A 20,367-nucleotide genomic window follows, 5' to 3' on the forward strand; every position below is an offset into this window, starting at 1 on the left:
ATGTTCCTATTTTACATTATTATTTTTCTTACTCATAAAATATAATAGGTTGTATATTAAACTTTAATTTGTAATATTTATTATAAATATTATATTACAGCACACTGAAAAATGCTGTAATGAAGATGTCCAAAGCAAGGTTCCAAAATTCAAACTAAACAGTCACTTTTTTTGTATGGTCAGCCCTTACGGTACTTAAATGGACCCAGACTGCTTTGTGTTTTTGCCTGTCCATGTAAGGAAGAAATGACACATAACAATATATTTGGCATAGCACATATATTGTAGCTTAAGATGAACCACCATAGAGAGATCTCCAGTTGACAGGCTACTGTATTTGTCAGTGAGTGAGTGCATGGAGGATTGGACTGCTGATTCAATGTTAGATATGGCACTGACAGTCAAATCAGCTGGCACTGAAATGAAAGATTGATGGTCTAATCTTTGTTAAATATGTTAACAATTGTTAAATGCAAATGAGGTTTTAGATAAGTGAATGTACAGAGAAAAGCACTTTCTTGGTCACATAAATTTAGGTTAAAGCAGTGATGAAAAGTGGTTTCTTTGTGATATTCCTAGGTGACACTGTATCTTGATGTACATAGAAATAGCTTGTTACATTTCAATCACATCAGAGTCTGCTTAGGGTCATTTTTCTGCTACTGTATTTAAAATAGCATTTAGGGAAAGTCAAGCAAAGGGAAATAATTCTCTTTCTCTCCTTCTCAGGAGAAAAGCTAATTCAGAAAACAAAAAAGATATAAAACAGGGTGTTTTTTAGGGTTTCAACACATGACATGTATATAACATGACCCTGTGCGCAAGCCTCACCAGTCATGTAATACAGTATATCCTGATAGTTACACTACTTCTTTGCAGGGTGCAAATACATAATAACACTGACTATCTTACAAGAAATGAAGTTTTTGTCAATCTGATTTATGTCATTGCATATTGAGAAACCACTAAATTCTGACTTTATGAGGAAATTAATCCAAACACTTGAAATAATGACCATATACTATTTACACCCTCATAAATTGTTCATAAGGTAGCACTTTCTTTTCCAATAGCCATCCATCCATTTTTAACCCACTTGTTTCTGTACAAGATAAAAGTACAGTAAGGTAGGAATCTATCTTGGACAGTACAACATTTTTACACAGGTCATTGAATCCCTCATATTAGGCAAGTTTAGAGCTGCCAATAAACCCAACCTTCACATCTTGAGGATGTGAAAGAAACAGTTGTACCCAGAGAAAACACATTGTGGCGGCCGGGACACAATGAGTATGGAAGGACCGGGGGTGAGAGACCGTTTGCAAGACCATTTCTCCCCCAGACCGTGAGACCTTTGTTTGCAAGGGGTCAAGGGTTGTGAGCATGGAATCTAAAACCTTCTGGGGCCTATGGCTGCCAGAAGAAGCTTATTGGGCACCTGGAGTACATCTGGGTGCCCTATAAAAGGAGCCAGTCACCACCACTCAATGACCAGAGTCATGAGGAAGAGGACAAAGCCTGAGGAGAAATGGAGGTGGAAGGACTGGCGGCAATAGGGACTGTGTCTTGTGTGCTGTGGAAGACAGCAGTGTAAATAAACCATTTGCTGTGTGGTAATTTGTGTCCTGCCTGTGTTGGGGTTAGGGTGGCTGTACTTGCCCTGGGCTTCACAACATGCAGACACAGATGACTGGCCACCTTGGGTTATGAACATAGGAATCTTGAAGTGTGAGGAAGCAACACTAACCTCAATGACACACTCCAGTAATATTATTTACTACTAGAAACATGCAGACCTCTGGTCCTCCCAAGATCGAGTTTCCAGCCATAGTAGTTTGTGAGCACTAACAGCTCGATATGCTGCATGTGCTTGACACTTAGCAGATGATGGCGCAATCATTCTTCTTCCTAGCATGTATATAGCTTCTGCAATTTACTTCTCACAAAAAGGTGTCACTATTGTTCTTTTCCTTTCTGCCATGTCACATTCTCAATCAGTTTCCCCATGCAGTTTGCTGTAGGAAAGACGTAAACCCCAGTAACTTCACGGAGATTTACCAGCACATACTATGTCATAAGATTTTGTTTAAGACCAAGTTCAAGGGTCAAGCCCCTGTGGTTCTCGAATACTCATGTGGCAGACAGACACAACCCTTAGCATTTTATATATATTACAGTATTTCTTGTAAAATGCTTTAAAACATCTTCCTGTTTCACTTTCAATTACGTAATCTTCAGTCCCACTGTGAAACATTTCAGTTCCTTTTAACCATGCAGTAACTACTCTGTCACTAGGATTCAAGAATACTCATGAAAAAAAAAATTCGTATATTTAAAGCCCACTTGTTGTAATATAGTTTGGGGGCTTAGCACTGAACATCTGGCTAATCTTTTATTGTCAACTTGTCATGTAGCCCTCTTTTGAACCCACTTTGGAATTCCACTCTTTTGCTCTTCTTTGTCTTTGTTTAATTCCCGTTGTCAATCATCAGAAACTATTCTACAAAATCCACTCCAGACACACATATATTTACAGTATGGCTCAGGCAATGATTTTTTAACTTTCTTTTTAGTTTTTTTTCAATGTGGAATTAAGTTTTAAGTATTTTACTTGAGTTTAACTACCTCATTTCTCATAAATCGTCATCAAATACAAGCACATCTATATCTTAGCATAGAATGAATATGAGACTTTGGTTTTAATGAAGTGAAAAAAGCCACACATAAACACTCCACTTTTATTTGAGACAGATCAGAGGGAACACGTGTTTGCTGCAACTGAAATTATATCACAGAGCATTCACTTTACTCTACTGTATGTCCAGTGTGTAGCTGGCTGTCTTCCTTGTCAAGCTGCCATCTTGGCTTACTCATTGAGTCCAATATTGCTGCCCCTGGGCTCGTGCCAGTTCTTCCATTAAGGCTTATTAAAGTAAAAGCCAGAGCTCCCATCTTGATATCTTAAATTCACTTGTAAATATGTTGTTAAGTTGAGAAGCACCTGGGCTGTTTTCCAATGTATACTCCAATCTTCAATAATCCAGACTTTTCTATTGATGGCCACCAATATAATGTTATTTTAATGATGTGAATAGAATAACTGGGATTTGAGCAACCATATCTTTCCCTTATGTAGTTTGTTAGGATATTGTGAATCTTTGGGATTTTTTAATAACGCTAGTCTCTGAGGTCCATCTTCACTATTCCCCCTCCTCCTTTTCTTTTTCTTCTGCTTGTAAGTTAGATATTCTTATGGGTTGTAACATCCCATTATCTTCTGTTTTCTTCTCCTTTTCTCTATAGTTTCTTTAGTTCACTATCCTCCTCCAACATATTTCAGCATTGTATACATTTTTGCACATGGAATCCTACAAAATCTAATATATTTACACAGTATGGCTTTGCAACTTTTCTTCAACTGTTTTTTTTGGGAAATCCCTTACCAGTCATACCGCAAACATTCAAAGTTCCTACCCTCAGTTTTACTCTCTTTACCTTCCTCCTCTCCTCCTGCCTCCGGACACATCTCCACCCTCTTCTTCTTCTTCTTCTGCAGCCCAATTTCCGCCAGCACCCTGTTGGCTAACAGTACTGGTGGCGGTCGTTGTTAACCCGGGGCTCGACCTATCCGGTATGGAAATTTGTATTGTTGTCTGCATATTGATTTGGCGAAATTTTACACCAGATGCCCTTCCTGACGTAACCCTCCCCATTTATCCAGGCTTGGGACAGGCACAAAGAAACACACTGGTTTGTGCATTCCCTGTGGCTGGGCTTGCATCCCCTGTCACAGAATACACTACAAATGTAAAATGCAAATAAACACGGAACACAATAAAGTAAAATAACAATCCAGAAACCGTTTTTGAAAAATAACAACACCATGGATTTTATAATTTTTTGCTTTATTTCTAACTGTTTTTTTCACTCAGGTGCTCATAGCATCAAAAGCCAAATACAATCAGTAATAACATAATCAAAGCAAAACAGTAAAGAGTCAAAAATGAATGGAAATATTTGGAGTACCGTCTGAAATGTTAAAAACATTAACATAGTCATTCATGTTTTTCAACAAGATTAAAATAAAATAAATGTATGCAGATTTTTTCTCAGCAACTTCTCATCAGCTCTTGTAGAATTTGGCCAAAAGAAACCCTTGCTGGTTATTTTGATAGAATCGTTGACACACACAGTACATTTTTTAAAAGCTGAAGCTGTGTGCTTGAAGTTTGCAGCTGTCTGGTACCGTATGGCTGAAGCTAGCTGGATGGCTGCCCTGTTTGGTCTGATGTATTTGCATTTGGAAGACATACATCTGAAGTTGACTGTTTCAGGCACTATAGAATAATGACAGACAAAGAAGATGCAATGACGTCAACAGTAATTCAGTGGGGAAATTTGCATTTTCATATTCTCTGATTTTTCAAGATGGAATTTGTGCTTATGTAGGCCTTCATTTCATAATTCAAAGCCATGTTGTCACTCTCCCCCAAACCTAAAGGTCTGATTCATGATTTATGAATGCTTCTAGCAGGGTAGGGTTTAGACTTAGAAAGTGAGCCAGCATGTATTTGCTTCAACTAAAACCATCAAACATTGCGTTTCTGACTTCCTAATTAGACAACTATCAACCTTCCTAGCATGCAATTGTCAAGACTTGAACATATTTTCATGCTGAACCATTCATGTGGCTCATGCAGCATTGTGCAAATACCATTGAAGCTTGTTTCAATAAAGATTGTGAAAAGGTAACATGTTTAGGACAAAAAAGTGTTTGAGGTGGTAATCTGGGTAAATAAGCAAAAGGCAGCCATACTATTGGATGTTCTTGTGCTAGCGTGATCAGACATTTCTAGTGGACATGAAATTAGAGGGATGAGATTAGACATGCAATAGAATTTGTGATCACATCCCAGCATGCTAAAACTGCAAGGCAAGCCCAAAGGTAAATGGTTTGCTTCTAGATTAGGACAAAAATAGTGGGGAAATAGAAGCCGACAATGTATTCATGGCAGAAAAACAAAAGCTTCATGGTTAAGACATGGTTTTCTGAGAGCCCACCATCTATGGCCCTAGAGTTCTTTAGCTTCAGGAGATATCACTTGTGCAATTCTATCATAATACCACACACATTCTAGGTCAGTATTACAATGCTTTTCTAAAATGCCAGTCAATATACCTTTTTTTTTTAAAGAATTCCACCTAACTCACGCATAACTTACTCCCAGAAGCCACATAGAATATACTTATAAGAATATTTACAGGCAACAGAACTGCAGTCTTCTGACATTCTACCAGTGAGAATTCTCAGCCTTGACTCATCCTTCTGTACAGAAAATGATAAGGTTTTTATTGGGAGGAAGGACATACCTGTTAGGATATATAGTGGGTTGGATAATGGATGGATACCTGTTGTCCATTTTCAATCCTGTGATATTAGTATGGTAAATCATAGGTTTAAGGTAGCCTCATAACTCTTCTTGTACCAGGTCTGTGCTACATATTCACTGCCTACTTTGTTGCATATCATTAGGCATAACTAACAGAAAAAAACAGTAATGTAGTTAAGTTAGCATTTGACATATTTGTTCAGTAATAGCTGCTTGTCATAAACTCAGCATCCTTTCCGTAGTTGAAATCGTTAAAAGATTTCATTTTTCAGATGGATACTATTACTGTTTAGGATTAGCTGTGTGCTTTTGTTCCACTCTGGTAGAAAAGAGGGAAAGCAGTATTTACAGATATTAAAAGAGATAAAAGAATTGAACCACTTCTATAATATGTAAGTTGGGGTGGGGGGTAAGTTGCCTTTGGATTTCCTGACTAAATTGAAATGGTATAGGATATAGTATTATAAAATTATAAGAGACAATGAAGATTTATTTTCATTTGACACCCAAAAAGATATCCAACCATTCATCCAATATCAACAACTCCAGCTCCTTAGATATAGTGAGAACGGTCAAGCACTGAAGGTTAGATAACACACAAATTTATGGCTTGATAAGTTAGGTAATGCAGAGATCAAGAAATTTTGGGAAAGATGACACCTTGATGACAGCCATCACATCTCTGTTTTTGCCTCTAGCTTTTCCTGCAAGTCACCACAATGTGTTTAGCCATTTGAGCTTCAGAAACAAGGTTTAAATGATTGTTCCTCAAGCAACAGCTTCTGTAGCTGTTGTAGGAATGGCATTCAAAAAGGTGTTGTCCACTGATGATCTCCTTCCAACAATACAGCATGAAGCAAGTCTGTGACATTTGGAATGTGCAAGGTGGGGGTAGGGTTGTGATATGAATCCAAGCAGAAGCTCATCTGACCGGCCATCCCTTTTTAGACCCTTGGACAGCCTCCTGATTCACTAAAAAAAGAATCACATAAATCATTATACACAATATTCACATTCACTATTACAAGAAAATAGACATCTCTCTTTGCAAAAACCAAGTCCCTTCAACTTCAGAGATTTACTTATCTAAAGAAGTTGTGAAGCCACATTACATGAGTTATTTCTTTAGTGGTGATCACTGTGAAAAGCACTATATAAAATATTTATTAATTGATTACTTCTTTCATTGACTTAAAATAGGAACTGTTCATTAATCATTTACAGGAGCAAAGAAGTGCAACTTATTGTTAATGCTGTCTTAGAAGAAAAACACAAGAACAAAGGTGGAACATACAGTATATGCACCCTGGAATTTACACAGTTAGCAGAAAATTCAACTTTTGTTCTGATATCACAGTTATCAAAAATTACATATGGGGCCAAATAAAGTAAAACACCGTAAAGGGGTACTTTGTTCAGGTTTGGATTTGTTTTGCACATCTTATCTCAGGCAGCTGCCTCACTATCTGCCATGTTGTTAGGCTGGTCATGTCTATGTTGGCGACTGCACAGAACTGAACTCCGCATTGATGCTAAATCTGCTAGAATTGGTGACACCAGCCTTCTCTTGACCAACTGTAAGGTCATTCTTATTTATCTCAACTGCAGTATTTGCAGCTTTTCCAAAATACTTTTTTAAATGTCTGATATAGTTTTTATCACTATTTTTATCACTACTTGTATGTCTATTTCTTTTCAACTTGTGCAGTCTCATTATAGTGACCTATGAGATATCTGCTCTGATCATGTCTGACTCATGTTAACCAACCAAGAGTTATATTTTTGTTTTAAAAGCTTTTTATTTCTGTCTGATTAGAAAGTTTTATAGGTTTTACAGGCATTGAACTGGAGCACCTATAACTGTCCCATGTGAGTGTATATATATATATATATACAGGTATATATATGTATACTGTATATACACTGTATAGTATAGATTTAAATGTACATATAGCTGAAATACCAGTAGCTCTCACTCTATTACCTTCTTTACTGGTTGCTGGGCCAGATCTAGTTTGGCTGCTGTCTGCACCCCAGGCTTTTCCTTTATTTGGAAGCTCAGAACTTTCCCGGTAGTCCTTTGCAGTAAGTACATTTTTGGCTGGGAGTGGAGGCCGGGATTGAGGTCCTGCATCAGAGCGCTGTGCAGCAATTGGTTTCTTGGAAGGAAAATTAGGGGGCTGTAGGTAGGAAGTGCTGGGCCCCTTGTTCTCTGAGACAGTTAGGGAGCGCAGCCTGGGGCCAGGTATAGGGGGAGCCTTATCTGCTTCTGAACCTTGGGACCTCTGGCAATCTTGGGGTGCTGGTATCTCTTTACGGGGAGCAAATGAAGTTTCCTGCTCTTTGCGGGCTGAATGCTTTGGCTTGTGTGACATGGATCCATATAAGGGATTATCAAACATCTCTGGGGCCTTGCCATCTTCTGAAGTAGTGAGAGATTTCTGAGTGCTGCAGTGGGAAGGAAAAAGAAAAAGAGAGATGATTATTTTAAATATCACAGTAAATGGATGAGTCTTTATGTAGCCCATGTGTACCTGAACTCCGTAGGTTTTCCAGGTGGGCGACTCACTGCCCCTTGATTACTCTTTTTCGGGGAAAGTGGTGATCGGTTGGGAGGGGGTGAGCCTGCATGGCCCAGAACCCCTGGTGGACTTTGCTTTGGTACCATATCATAAGTCCATGATCCCCCTGACAAAGCAGCATCTGGCGATCCCCCTGATTTCAAGCCCACTCCCATGTAGCTGGGATTGCTAATATCCATAGGGTTTTGAGGTAATCTGTAAGAAAAGAATATCATAAAAAACTGTGATAGAGAAAACATTTAGCCAAACACCTCATAAATTTCAATTCACTTAACATGTCCAAAACAAAATCAAGTTGAGTTCCGAATCTCTTTAGGGTGCTATAACAACACTAATAGGCAACTTTTTACATGTTTCTAAAGTTTTCTGTGATTATATTGTTTTAACATTTGTATAATCTTTACTATTAACAAACTTTAAAACTTTCCTATGTTCTCACTGAAAGAAATAAATGAAGTCCATTCTACTTTTCCCTTCAAAATCTAAAAAATTTCAAATATGTCAATTCTTAATTTCCTTATGCTTTGTTTAATAGCTTCATCTCTTTTCTTCATTCCTCAATGGCGATAGATTGCTAGTGTATTCTGCAATGTGCCGTTACTGGTTAATTAATAATTATTAATTAATAAACCTGTGGTGGGCTGGTGCCCTGCCCAGGGTTTGTTTCCTGTCTTGCGCCCTGTGTTGGCTGTGATTGGCTCCAGCAGACCCCCGTGACCCTGTAATTAGGATATAGCAGGTTGGATAATGGATGGATGGATGGATAATTAATAAACTTGTACAATTCGTATTTTTTTATTTCTCTTCATGCAGTAAACAAGACAATATAAGTAGGCTTGTAACAGAATGTAACAGAATAGATTACATATAATTTGCAAGATTTCAATTACCTCTGTGCAATGCCTTTTAATACATCACTGAGATTAAGTGTTAAAAATGTACCTTGTTATCTTTTTTAATTTTGGGATTGTCAAACTGGTTGCAAAGAATTAGAAGGGAGGGTGAAGGTAGGAGAAAGCGACAAATTATGGGCATTACATACAACAGGTATTTCACACCTGGATTCCCATTGCTATTAAACTGTGATGCTTTGGTGACCTTAAAAAAGTTTTAATAAAGGCTACTGTGGCCTTAAAAACACTAATTTTATGAGCATAAAATAATGGATTATGGATGAAATTCAATTAATTCATCCATTTTCATAACCCCTTAATCTAAAAGTAGGGTCAATACTAGGGTAATTTGGAACTGGCAGTCAACATAACATGGTTGAGTTTAGGATGCTTGAAAGAAAAGTGGAGCATCATCAATGAATGCCACATAAACACAGAGAAAATGTGAAAATGCCACACAGACAACATCTGAGCATAATGTTTAAACCCAGTCTTTTGAAGCTGTGAAAGAACACTACATAGTTTTGTTTTGCCATTGTTTTATGGTTTATTTGTGTCATGGACTAGAAGTCCCAAGCACTAAAGAGTTCTAAAGCACCTTTGAAGGAAACCCATCAAATTTGGTTAGCAACAAGGGCAAACAAGAATTTTTATATATAAAAATATTATTCTTCACAAGAAAAATGCTCTGAAGAGCACAAAAGGCATACAATGCTTGTTAAAGGCAACTCCAAATTTAAACAGAATCCCAATACAAAATCCTAGGCATAATCAAAAAAAAAGCAACACGTCAAAAAAAATCCAGTGGATCTTTAAGCACTAACTAAACACAAGAATTCACAACTCTGAAGCACATGCACAATGAACTGCCTGTGGAAGACTCTCAAGATTTATAGAACAGATGGCAGTTCCTGGTGGTTATTGGCAGGTGGACCACCCCAAAACACATGAAACATAAGAAAGCAAGCTTATATACATAAACAAAACCAAAAATAAAGAATGATGCACATAATCAACACAAATCAAAGAAGATCTAAGAAAAGAGACATAAAACATGGATTTGAACCCAAGACAGTGGAGGAGCCCTGCCTGAGACATGGCAATTTGTTGATGAATGCTGTCTTTTTTGCCATACCGCTTACAGCCAGAAGTGAGCAGCATATGACATCATCATCACAACGGTTTAAAAGTTAGCATCGTGCTCCCCCTGATTGTCCAATATGGTGGATGCTAGTAAACCTTTCTTGACTGCATTTTTCAATCTAGTTTATCGTCTTCATTACTGGCTTTTTGCCATCTATTTGGTTTTGTGATTTGTCTGGGATGTTTTGATTTTATGATATTCTAGTTTTGTACTGCCATGACAAGGAGGCAGTAATCATTAAAAACAGGACTGCAAGGCACTCTTGTGAACAAGCAAAGGTCAAAATCAAGAAAAATCAGAATCAACCAAAATACCAAACCAAAGGCAAAAATCTTCAAAGTACAAAGTGTTATTCTAGCAATACTAGCAAAAATGTTTTGAGATGTGATCAGAAGAAGAGACAAAATCTGGAAGCCAAAAAAAGGTAAATACTGGAAAGACACCCACAAAGTCACTAAAGCCAAAGCTTCACACAAAATCATAGTCAAAATATCAGGCATGAAACAAAAAACTGGAGTTTCAAAGACATGAATAGTTTTGAAAAGCAAGAAGGGTGTTTTTTATCCATTAGCTCAGGTAAGAAAGAATCCCTAGGGTTAGCTTTTAAATCATTGCATTTCTGACAACGGGGAATGCTACCCTAACAATGAGAGTACAATTTAGCACTGGATGCAAATAAAGGAAAATGGCTGCTAAGGACATCAAAGTATTTTGTTTTCCTGAATTGTACCAGTATCAGTCACAGTAGCATCTGTTTAAACTGTGCAGAAAATCCATGGAGATGCCTCAAGCTGCACTGATTATTTCATCACCTATGAAGTGATGGGCACCTAGGACTAAAATTGGTTTAAAGCCTGGGAAAGGAGGAGATGCCAATGCTTCAAGCTGTATCTGATTACTTCTGAACAGGTACAAAAGGCAGTGACTTCAAAGTAGACAATCCCAAAAGCAAAGCATTCCCAAGATGAAATCCAAAAGCAAAGTAAAAAAAGACCAGAAGTCACAAAAAATTCAGAATATAACAAAAACACAAGAATGATCACAAATCCAATTGAACTCACCACACCATGGGTGCATTCACAATGAACCACAAGGCACTATGGGTTGTCTTCAGCCTTTAAAGTGCTGAGGGCAGTCTCTTGATGATGACAGACAGGTGGTCCTGCCTCCTGAGTAACCACCCACAAAACATGAAACACGACAGAATACACATTGACATAAAGAAACTAAATAATCAGAAGTGTTAGCATAGAATATAAATACAAACATAAAATCCTGGCTGAAATAACACACACAATAAGCAATCAATCATCGAAATCTCACAGACTCACCAACACCTCAAACACATTCAATGAACTGAAAGAGTCTGCTTGTTTCCTCAGCCTATATAGGGTTGATGGCAAACTCTTGATGAAGATAGACAGGTGGCCACGCCCCTTGGGAAACCACCCACAAAATTGCTAAAAACATAACAAAACAAGCATAGACACATAGAAATTAAATAAAACAGAAAACTAATAAGAAGTGAAGAGTAATGTAAACAATTAACAAAAGGAACACCATTAACATAAAAAGTATTACAAATGGACAAAACAAAAAAAAATGTAAACACCAGACAGTGAGTAGCCCTGGGTGAAATATAACATATGGGACTCAATCAGGCACAATAAAAAAATAGATAGACGTTGTAAAGGATGGACGCTGTAGCAGAAACCTATACACAAAATATCCTTTAGTTGTATCCTAGCTGCTTATTTTACTGTATATAATATTCGGAAACAAGGTGCAGTGCCTAGCTTTCTCACCTCACAGCTTTTAGCCTTGTTACAGTTGCCTTGTTCGTGTGGGTTGATTGCTCTGTGTGTCACTGAAATACAAGGGCTATTTGCAGGACTGATTACTACCCTGGCCAATGATATATATTCAAGGGCATCAGTGGAATTTAAGGGGAAGTGCATTTGAGGCTGAAGCCAGGAAGCACTTCTTTATGCAGAAAGCTTTGGAAATCTGGTACAAACTACTGAGACATGTAGTTGAAGCCGAAACCCTGAGAACCTCTGAAAAGTATCTGAATGAGATATTTGGACAGCTTATCTATTAGGTAAACAAACAAGCTTGAAGGACTGAATTGCCTCCTCTCATTTGTCAAATTTCTTATGTCCTTCTTATGTTTTATAGACATTGACATAATATATTTCTAAAAGATATTTGTGAGCAAAGTTGCTCGCATACTGACAACCAGCAGACTAGGACATGGGAAAATATATTGTGTAAGTACCATGGAGGACAGATGTGCATGCCAGCTGGACAAGTAAACATTTTTTGCCCAGATGGAGGGATATAAAGGATGGACTAGAGGAAGTCAGAGGCCAGGAGCAATTCCATCTCCCATAGGGGTACATGGTAGATGGAATCCGGAAGGGCAGCCCTGTCAAGGTTCAGGGGTGCTGTTAGAAGGGAGGACTTCCACATGCCCCAGAAGTACATTCAAGAGAACAAACACCCTATGACACCAGAAACATTCCTGGGTACAGCTTCAAAGGACTCTGCCACCTCACCTGGATGAGTCAGAGTCATGAGGCAGCAGGCAACACTCAACAGGAGGAGTGGAACAAGAGTGAAACAAAGACAATTCACTTGTCTATAGTTGTGGTTTGGTTGTTTTTGCAAACTTGTTAATTTCTATTGTGTAATAAAATCCTTATTTGAACCCAGGACTGTGTTGAGCATTATTGTCTCTGAGGTTTGGTACTTAGTGGCAGCTGCTTGTGGTCACCACAGTAATGCTTATAACACACATGTAGAAGTAAGGAGCTAGTAATATAATGACAGAACATTGTTAAAATGTTAATTGCATATTGCTTATGTAGTGAATGATTTGAGATGCTGTTATCACGGAAGTACAATACGTGATGAAGATATACTTTTTGAAATGCATTATAAACATGGCACCACCTTTCTGCTATTACTATTGTTAATATAGTTCAGGTAGTTAAAAATAATCAGAGTAAGAATTCCCAGAGAAAAATACACTTTCAAAGTTCAGAAATGTGTAGATGACATAGTCAGCATCAACAAATATCAAAAATAAATATAACATAAAACAATATTCACAGCTTCCTTACTGATTGCAAAGGTGATTACAAACTGGAAATGAAATGGATTTTGAAATTAAATACTGTAATCATTTTGCTTAAATGCATTGTAGGTTGTGAAAGTAATAAGTAACAACAGAGCATACTAGTTATTTGATTCTTGCATCTTTTGATTGCACTGGAAATCCTTGAACTGTCATCTTATAATTAGACAACTGAACTCTGTCACAGGTATTAAAATTGCATGTTTTATGTATTAATGTACCAAGTTGACCAGTACACAAGAAAATGACATAAAATATGACAACTATAAAGAAAACTGTATTTTTAGACTTGCAGAATAGTGTGTCCATGTTAACATATTTTATAGTATTAAAACAAAACTAATAAAATCAAACCAAAATTTGTTAAAAAAAATAAAACTAAGAAAAGAATGATAATAACAACTATAACTATAAAATCATGAAAAACTAAAACTTATTACACACTAAACATTGAATGAAAAATTAAATAAAATCTAAAACTAAAAAAATTATGTCTCAAGGAGTTCTGTGGTTGCATTTATTTTTTGTTTTGGTGAGTTTTTGGATATGTTTAATTTTGAATCCTATCTCTCACACTGTCTTTGATGTTGTGCAGTTGCTAGGCTTATCAAACAGAGGTGTCTGTTATGTCTTTTCCATGATAAGATAAAAGTTGGTGTCACACTTTCTGAATTGTGTGAGTTTGCAAACCCTAAGTAAGAACTTTATGTACTATTTTTTTTGGATATTAGCTTGATCTTCTGGATTTGAATCTATTTTGTTACCTGACTTTGATTCTCGTCTCTTGTTTTGAATTAATCTTCTTTCGGGCTCTTAATATTCCTCACTGTATCTTTATTTAATCTGATTTTTGTGTGATCTTTTAGGACCTGTTTAATTCTTATTTTCTGACTTACTGGTGTTTACTTTAGTTTCCTTTTCTTACTCCCCATATCCTGATCTTTAATCATAGGTCGTTATTTTTTACTGTTCCTATGTACATAGTCATTACAACAGTATCAAAACCAGATCACTATAAACAAAATGGCTGCCGCACTCAAAAATCAAGTACAAAGTGGCTATGACCACAAATAGCACAATAGAAGCGAAATGTAAAATAAGCACAACAGTAAAAAATACTAACATCATGAAAATTATCAAAATTAATACATTGGTTATAAAAATACCAACTACAGTGCAAAAAAATCACAACAGGCATTTCATCTGCTGATCACTTATTCACATGTCCTAATTAGGGTGCTTCAATGCCAGCTAATATTAACATGATTTACAAATATTATTAGCTTAAATTCTGTATTTTTACATCATTTATATACATTACATTTAGAGAAACAGCTCCAATTCTTTTAAACAAATTGCCCAACACAAGGGAGGAATACAGGGCAAATACACAGTAAAATAATAAAATGTATGACCTTTTTAAGATAATTTACTCCCATTTTGAACATCTGTCTACCATGTAGAGCAGTTTGTTGGTCACAAATCCCTCCCAAACTCAACTACTGTCTCTCATACTCCCTTCACTCTTGTCTAGGTCTGATTTTGGACTTTCTAAAGCTTTTAAATCTTGTCCCAGGGTAATTTCTGGCTAAAACCAAAATGTGATTCTGAATGAGGATTATTCTTGAATGTATGTGGGTGTATAATAGACTAGCATCCCCTCTTGGGCCTTTTCCTGTTTTGTGCTTGATACTTCAAGAATAGACACTGACCCTCCATGAACCTGAACCAGATTAAGTTGGTGTGCTGCCTAAGATTCCTACCTGTTTCATGCCTGATGTTGCCAGAATAGTTGCTGATTAAACAGGTTCAGAAAGGAGAAGATGGATTTATTGAAATAAATAAATATGGCCTATATATATATATATATATATATATATATATATATATATATATATATATAGTGTCACGGATGCCAGGGGCGATGACCTGGCCGGGATGCCTTGAAGGACCGGAAGTGGGCCGGTCAACCTCGGAGGGGGTGCCGAACGAGTGGGCACCAGGGTGCCGGTAAGAGGGGGGAGCGCAACCTGTGCGAGGCACAGGAGGACACCAACTGGTGGTGCCCAGGTGGCGTCTCCGCCCCTATCCCTGTTGGGATAACAGGGCCGGACCTCAGCGACCCAGGAGTAGGACCTGCTTCAGGGTATGCTGCCCTCGCGGGACATGCCGCTCCTCCCGAATGGTCTTCGCTGGCTGTGGGGCAGTGTCACGGATGCCAGGGGCGACCGGAAGTAGGCGTGCGCCCATCTGGAATCACGTGGGGGCCGCCATCCTGGTTGCTTTGGGGGCCACAGGTAGAGGGCTTGGAAGCCCAACCCTTTAGGGACCTGTGGTCACCGCCAGGGGGCATCCCAATGCCTTGGGGACCCTGGACCTCAGCACTTCCGCCACACCAGGAAGTGCTGGGGGGAAGAAGAAGAGGGACACCCGAAGAGCTTCCAGGAGAACAGCCGCCATTTCCACCACACTGTGGCGTGTCCAGCAGGGAATGCCGGGAAACACCTGGAGCTCATCCGGGACCAGATAAAGGGCCGCTCCTTCATTCGGGGCTGGAGTCGGGTGGAAGCAGGGCGAGGCAGGAGCAGAGAGTGTGGAGACGGCCCGAAGAAAAGGCATTGTGTGGCCAGGATTGTACTGGGGTTTGTGTGGCAAATAAAACATTTGTAAATATTGTAAATAATAAATGTGTGGTGGTGATAAACAACATGTCCGCCTGTCTGTGTCCGGGCCGGGTCAACATCTGGCATATTCGGCAGGATGCTCCGCCTGTTTCAAGGCGGGGACCTGATTTATTTAATCTTGTTGTGGATGGCCCGGCGCAGCTGGGGATCCCACCCACGTGCCGCGGCAGCGGCGTGCACACAGCCCCGCGGGGTAAAAGAACCCCACGGACCGCCAAGGGTCCGCAGGAGAGCTGTTTTCCCCTGTCGCGGGCTGGCGGCGTGCAAGGCATGAGTGCAGTGGTCTCCAAGGAACGTGCCGTTGCTGGAGGCGCCGGGGACGACATTGTGTCCAGAGAGGCCACGCCGAGGACGTTTCCTTGGTTGGACGGGACCTGGGAGGTGAGTTCCCTGCCTATCGGCAGCCGGGCGTGTTTTCTTTTCCAGGCAGGGACTTCCCGGATCTGCATCAGTGGCCGGTCTGTGGGGCTTCGACAGCGCGGTGGCAGCTGTGGGAGCTGCAGAGAAGACGCTGCAGCTCGAGAGGCGCTGGCAACAGCAAGGCTGCCGGCAAGCACGTCGCCGCCGCAGGAGGGGAGCCAAAATGGCCGCGGCCCAGAAGTCCCTCCCCCTGACAGGCACGCGATTGGATGGTGTGTCTTGCGTGCCCGCCAATGACTGTATAGAGGCGGGACCAAGGAATGTCCATCACGTGCAGGGGGGAGACCCGATTGGGCCGGAGGAAGAGGCCCACAGGAAGTTGCTGGCGTCCGGGGCTGATGGACAGGTAGGCTCCGCGTCAGTTAACTTCCTGTCTTTGCCGGCTGCTCTGTCGGAGCTGGAGGCGTGCCTTCAGCCCGCGGAGCAGTTTTTGTCGCAGGTGCTACGTGCCCTCCGGGCGGATTTGCGGTTCCTGGAGATGAAGGTAGTCGCGTCTATTGAAGAGCTTTTGATGGCGATTAAACGGCGCAACGCTGGATTCTTCAGTCGGAGGTGTACAGCGGGGAAGGTGAGTACAGCCGTCCCTGCACAGCATGAAGGAGGGTCTGCTGAAAATGGCTGTGAAGCTAATGAGCAGTTTCAAGTAAGCAGCCCTCCGACAGTGGATGCGGCGCAGAGGGCTGCGCACGCGGTGAGGGGAGAGACAGCAAGGGGGCTGGCAGGACACGGGCTGTTGAGTGCCCCAGGTCCTAGTGCCCTCCACCCCGAGTTGGCTGCAGTCTCGCGCCGCTCTACAGGGACACAGACGGCAAGAAGGCTCTTTCTTTTTAATAAGGAGACTCAGACCGTCAGAGCGTCCCAGAGCGACAGGAGGAATTGGAGGCTGAGTGCCGGTTCCTCCAATATGATGGGACGTGGTGCTGGGTGCACACGTCCGGGTGCTGGCCACCTTCTGCGGGGGCAAAGGGAATCCTTGAGGTCAGCGGAGAGGAAAGGAGTGCAGTCGGTTCCGTCTATTCCAGCGATAGGAGGGACACGGAACCCGCTGAGAGGGTGCCGAACAGGCAATTGGCGGGGTGCTGGATGGAGGGGGTGACGCTGCCAGTGTGTGGTACGAACGGACACCAGGGAAGGGTGTCCAGGCAGCGGTTCTGCCCCTTTCTTTCTGTCTCTTTCAGGACCGGACCTCGGACTGTCAGTTGGACCCACTTCGTTGGGAACCTGCCCTCAGGAGACGGGCCGTCTGCGGGAAGGACTCTCCGCTGGCGAGGGGGTGCCACCACGGCTGCCGGAGGCCACGGAGGAGCGAGTGGCTCCTACCAAAGGGGCGCGGAAACCTCGGAGGGGGTGCCGAACGAGTGGGCACCAGGGTGCCGGTAAGAGGGGGGAGCGCAACCTGTGCGAGGCACAGGAGGACACCAACTGGTGGTGCCCAGGTGGCGTCTCCGCCCCTATCCCTGTTGGGATAACAGGGCCGGACCTCAGCGACCCAGGAGTAGGACCTGCTTCAGGGGTATGCTGCCCTCACGGGACATGCCGCTCCTCCCGAATGGTCTTCGCTGGCTGTGGGCAGTGTCACGGATGCCAGGGGCGACCGGAAGTAGGCGTGCGCCCATCTGGAATCACGTGGGGGCCGCCATCCTGGTTGCTTTGGGGGCCACAGGTAGAGGGCTTGGAAGCCCAACCCTTTAGGGACCTGTGGTCACCGCCAGGGGGCATCCCAATGCCTTGGGGACCCTGGACCTCAGCACTTCCGCCACACCAGGAAGTGCTGGGGGGAAGAAGAAGAGGGACACCCGAAGAGCTTCCAGGAGAACAGCCGCCATTTCCACCACACTGTGGCGTGTCCAGCAGGGAATGCCGGGAAACACCTGGAGCTCATCCGGGACCAGATAAAAGGGGCCGTCTCCCTTCATTCGGGGCTGGAGTCGGGTGGAAGCAGGGCGAGGCAGGAGCAGAGAGTGTGGAGACGGCCCGAAGAAAAGGCATTGTGTGGCCAGGATTGTACTGGGGTTTGTGTGGCAAATAAAACATTTGTAAATATTGTAAATAATAAATGTGTGGTGGTGATAAACAACATGTCCGCCTGTCTGTGTCCGGGCCGGGTCAACATCTGGCATATTCGGCAGGATGCTCCGCCTGTTTCAAGGCGGGGACCTGATTTATTTAATCTTGTTGTGGATGGCCCGCGCAGCTGGGGATCCCACCCACGTGCCGCGGCAGCGGCGTGCACACAGCCCCGCGGGGTAAAAGAACCCCACGGACCGCCAAGGGTCCGCAGGAGAGCTGTTTTCCCCTGTCGCGGGCTGGCGGCGTGCAAGGCATGAGTGCAGTGGTCTCCAAGGAACGTGCCGTTGCTGGAGGCGCCGGGGACGACATTGTGTCCAGAGAGGCCACGCCGAGGACGTTTCCTTGGTTGGACGGGACCTGGGAGGTGAGTTCCCTGCCTATCGGCAGCCGGGCGTGTTTTCTCTTTTCCAGGCAGGGACTTCCCGGATCTGCATCAGTGGCCGGTCTGTGGGGCTTCGACAGCGCGGTGGCAGCTGTGGGAGCTGCAGAGAAGACGCTGCAGCTCGAGAGGCGCTGGCAACAGCAAGGCTGCCGGCAAGCACGTCGCCGCCGCAGGAGGGGAGCCAAAATGGCGCGCCCAGAAGTCCCTCCCTGACAGGCACGCGATTGGATGGTGTGTCTTGCGTGCCCGCCAATGACTGTATAGAGGCGGGACCAAGGAATGTCCATCACGTGCAGGGGGGAGACCCGATTGGGCCGGAGGAAGAGGCCCACAGGAAGTTGCTGGCGTCCGGGGCTGATGGACAGGTAGGCTCCGCGTCAGTTAACTTCCTGTCTTTGCCGGCTGCTCTGTCGGAGCTGGAGGCGTGCCTTCAGCCCGCGGAGCAGTTTTTGTCGCAGGTGCTACGTGCCCTCCGGGCGGATTTGCGGTTCCTGGAGATGAAGGTAGTCGCGTCTATTGAAGAGCTTTTGATGGCGATTAAACGGCGCAACGCTGGATTCTTCAGTCGGAGGTGTACAGCGGGGAAGGTGAGTACAGCCGTCCCTGCACAGCATGAAGGAGGGTCTGCTGAAAATGGCTGTGAAGCTAATGAGCAGTTTCAAGTAAGCAGCCCTCCGACAGTGGATGCGGCGCAGAGGGCTGCGCGACGCGTGAGGGAGAGACAGCAAGGGGGCTGGCAGGACACGGGCTGTTGAGTGCCCCAGGTCCTAGTGCCCTCCACCCGAGTTGGCTGCAGTCTCGCGCCGCTCTACAGGGACACAGACGGCAAGAAGGCTCTTTCTTTTTAATAAGGAGACTCAGACCGTCAGAGCGTCCCAGAGCGACAGGAGGAATTGGAGGCTGAGTGCCGGTTCCTCCAATATGATGGGACGTGGTGCTGGGTGCACACGTCCGGGTGCTGGCCACCTTCTGCGGGGGCAAAGGGAATCCTTGAGGTCAGCGGAGAGGAAAGGAGTGCAGTCGGTTCCGTCTATTCCAGCGATAGGAGGGACACGGAACCTGCTGAGAGGGTGCCGAACAGGCAATTGGCGGGGTGCTGGATGGAGGGGGTGACGCTGCCAGTGTGTGGTACGAACGGACACCAGGGAAGGGTGTCCAGGCAGCGGTTCTGCCCCTTTCTTTCTGTCTCTTTCAGGACCGGACCTCGGACTGTCAGTTGGACCCACTTCGTTGGGAACCTGCCCTCAGGAGACGGGCCGTCTGCGGGAAGGACTCTCCGCTGGCGAGGGGGTGCCACCACGGCTGCCGGAGGCCACGGAGGAGCGAGTGGCTCCTACCAAAGGGGCGCGGAAACCTCGGAGGGGTGCCGAACAGTGGGCACCAGGGTGCCGGTAAGAGGGGGGAGCGCAACCTGTGCGAGGCACAGGAGGACACCAACTGGTGGTGCCCAGGTGGCGTCTCCGCCCCTATCCCTGTTGGGATAACAGGGCCGGACCTCAGCGACCCAGGAGTAGGACCTGCTTCAGGGGTATGCTGCCCTCACGGGACATGCCGCTCCTCCCGAATGGTCTTCGCTGGCTGTGGGGCAGTGTCACGGATGCCAGGGGCGACCGGAAGTAGGCGTGCGCCCATCTGGAATCACGTGGGGGCCGCCATCCTGGTT

The 20,367-nt window shown here is 43.5% G+C and overlaps 1 protein-coding gene across 1 annotated transcript in view; it reads right to left on the reverse strand.

The window, feature by feature from the left end:
* Nucleotides 1-3,888: 3,888 nt before the first annotated feature.
* inpp5d (inositol polyphosphate-5-phosphatase D) overlaps nt 3,889-20,367 on the reverse strand; it is a 137,168-nt gene continuing 120,689 nt past the window's right edge. Inside the window, exons 25-27 of the mRNA XM_039762696.1 lie at nt 7,925-8,167; nt 7,375-7,838; nt 3,889-6,362 (exon numbers count right to left, since the gene is read on the reverse strand). Of these exons, the coding sequence (XP_039618630.1) occupies nt 6,313-6,362; nt 7,375-7,838; nt 7,925-8,167 (757 nt within the window). The 3' untranslated portion in view covers nt 3,889-6,312. The remainder of the gene's footprint in view (nt 6,363-7,374; nt 7,839-7,924; nt 8,168-20,367) is intronic.

The sequence above is a fragment of the Polypterus senegalus genome, chromosome 1 (assembly GCF_016835505.1).
Source record: "Polypterus senegalus isolate Bchr_013 chromosome 1, ASM1683550v1, whole genome shotgun sequence".
Classification (NCBI taxonomy): Eukaryota; Metazoa; Chordata; class Cladistia; order Polypteriformes; family Polypteridae; genus Polypterus; species Polypterus senegalus.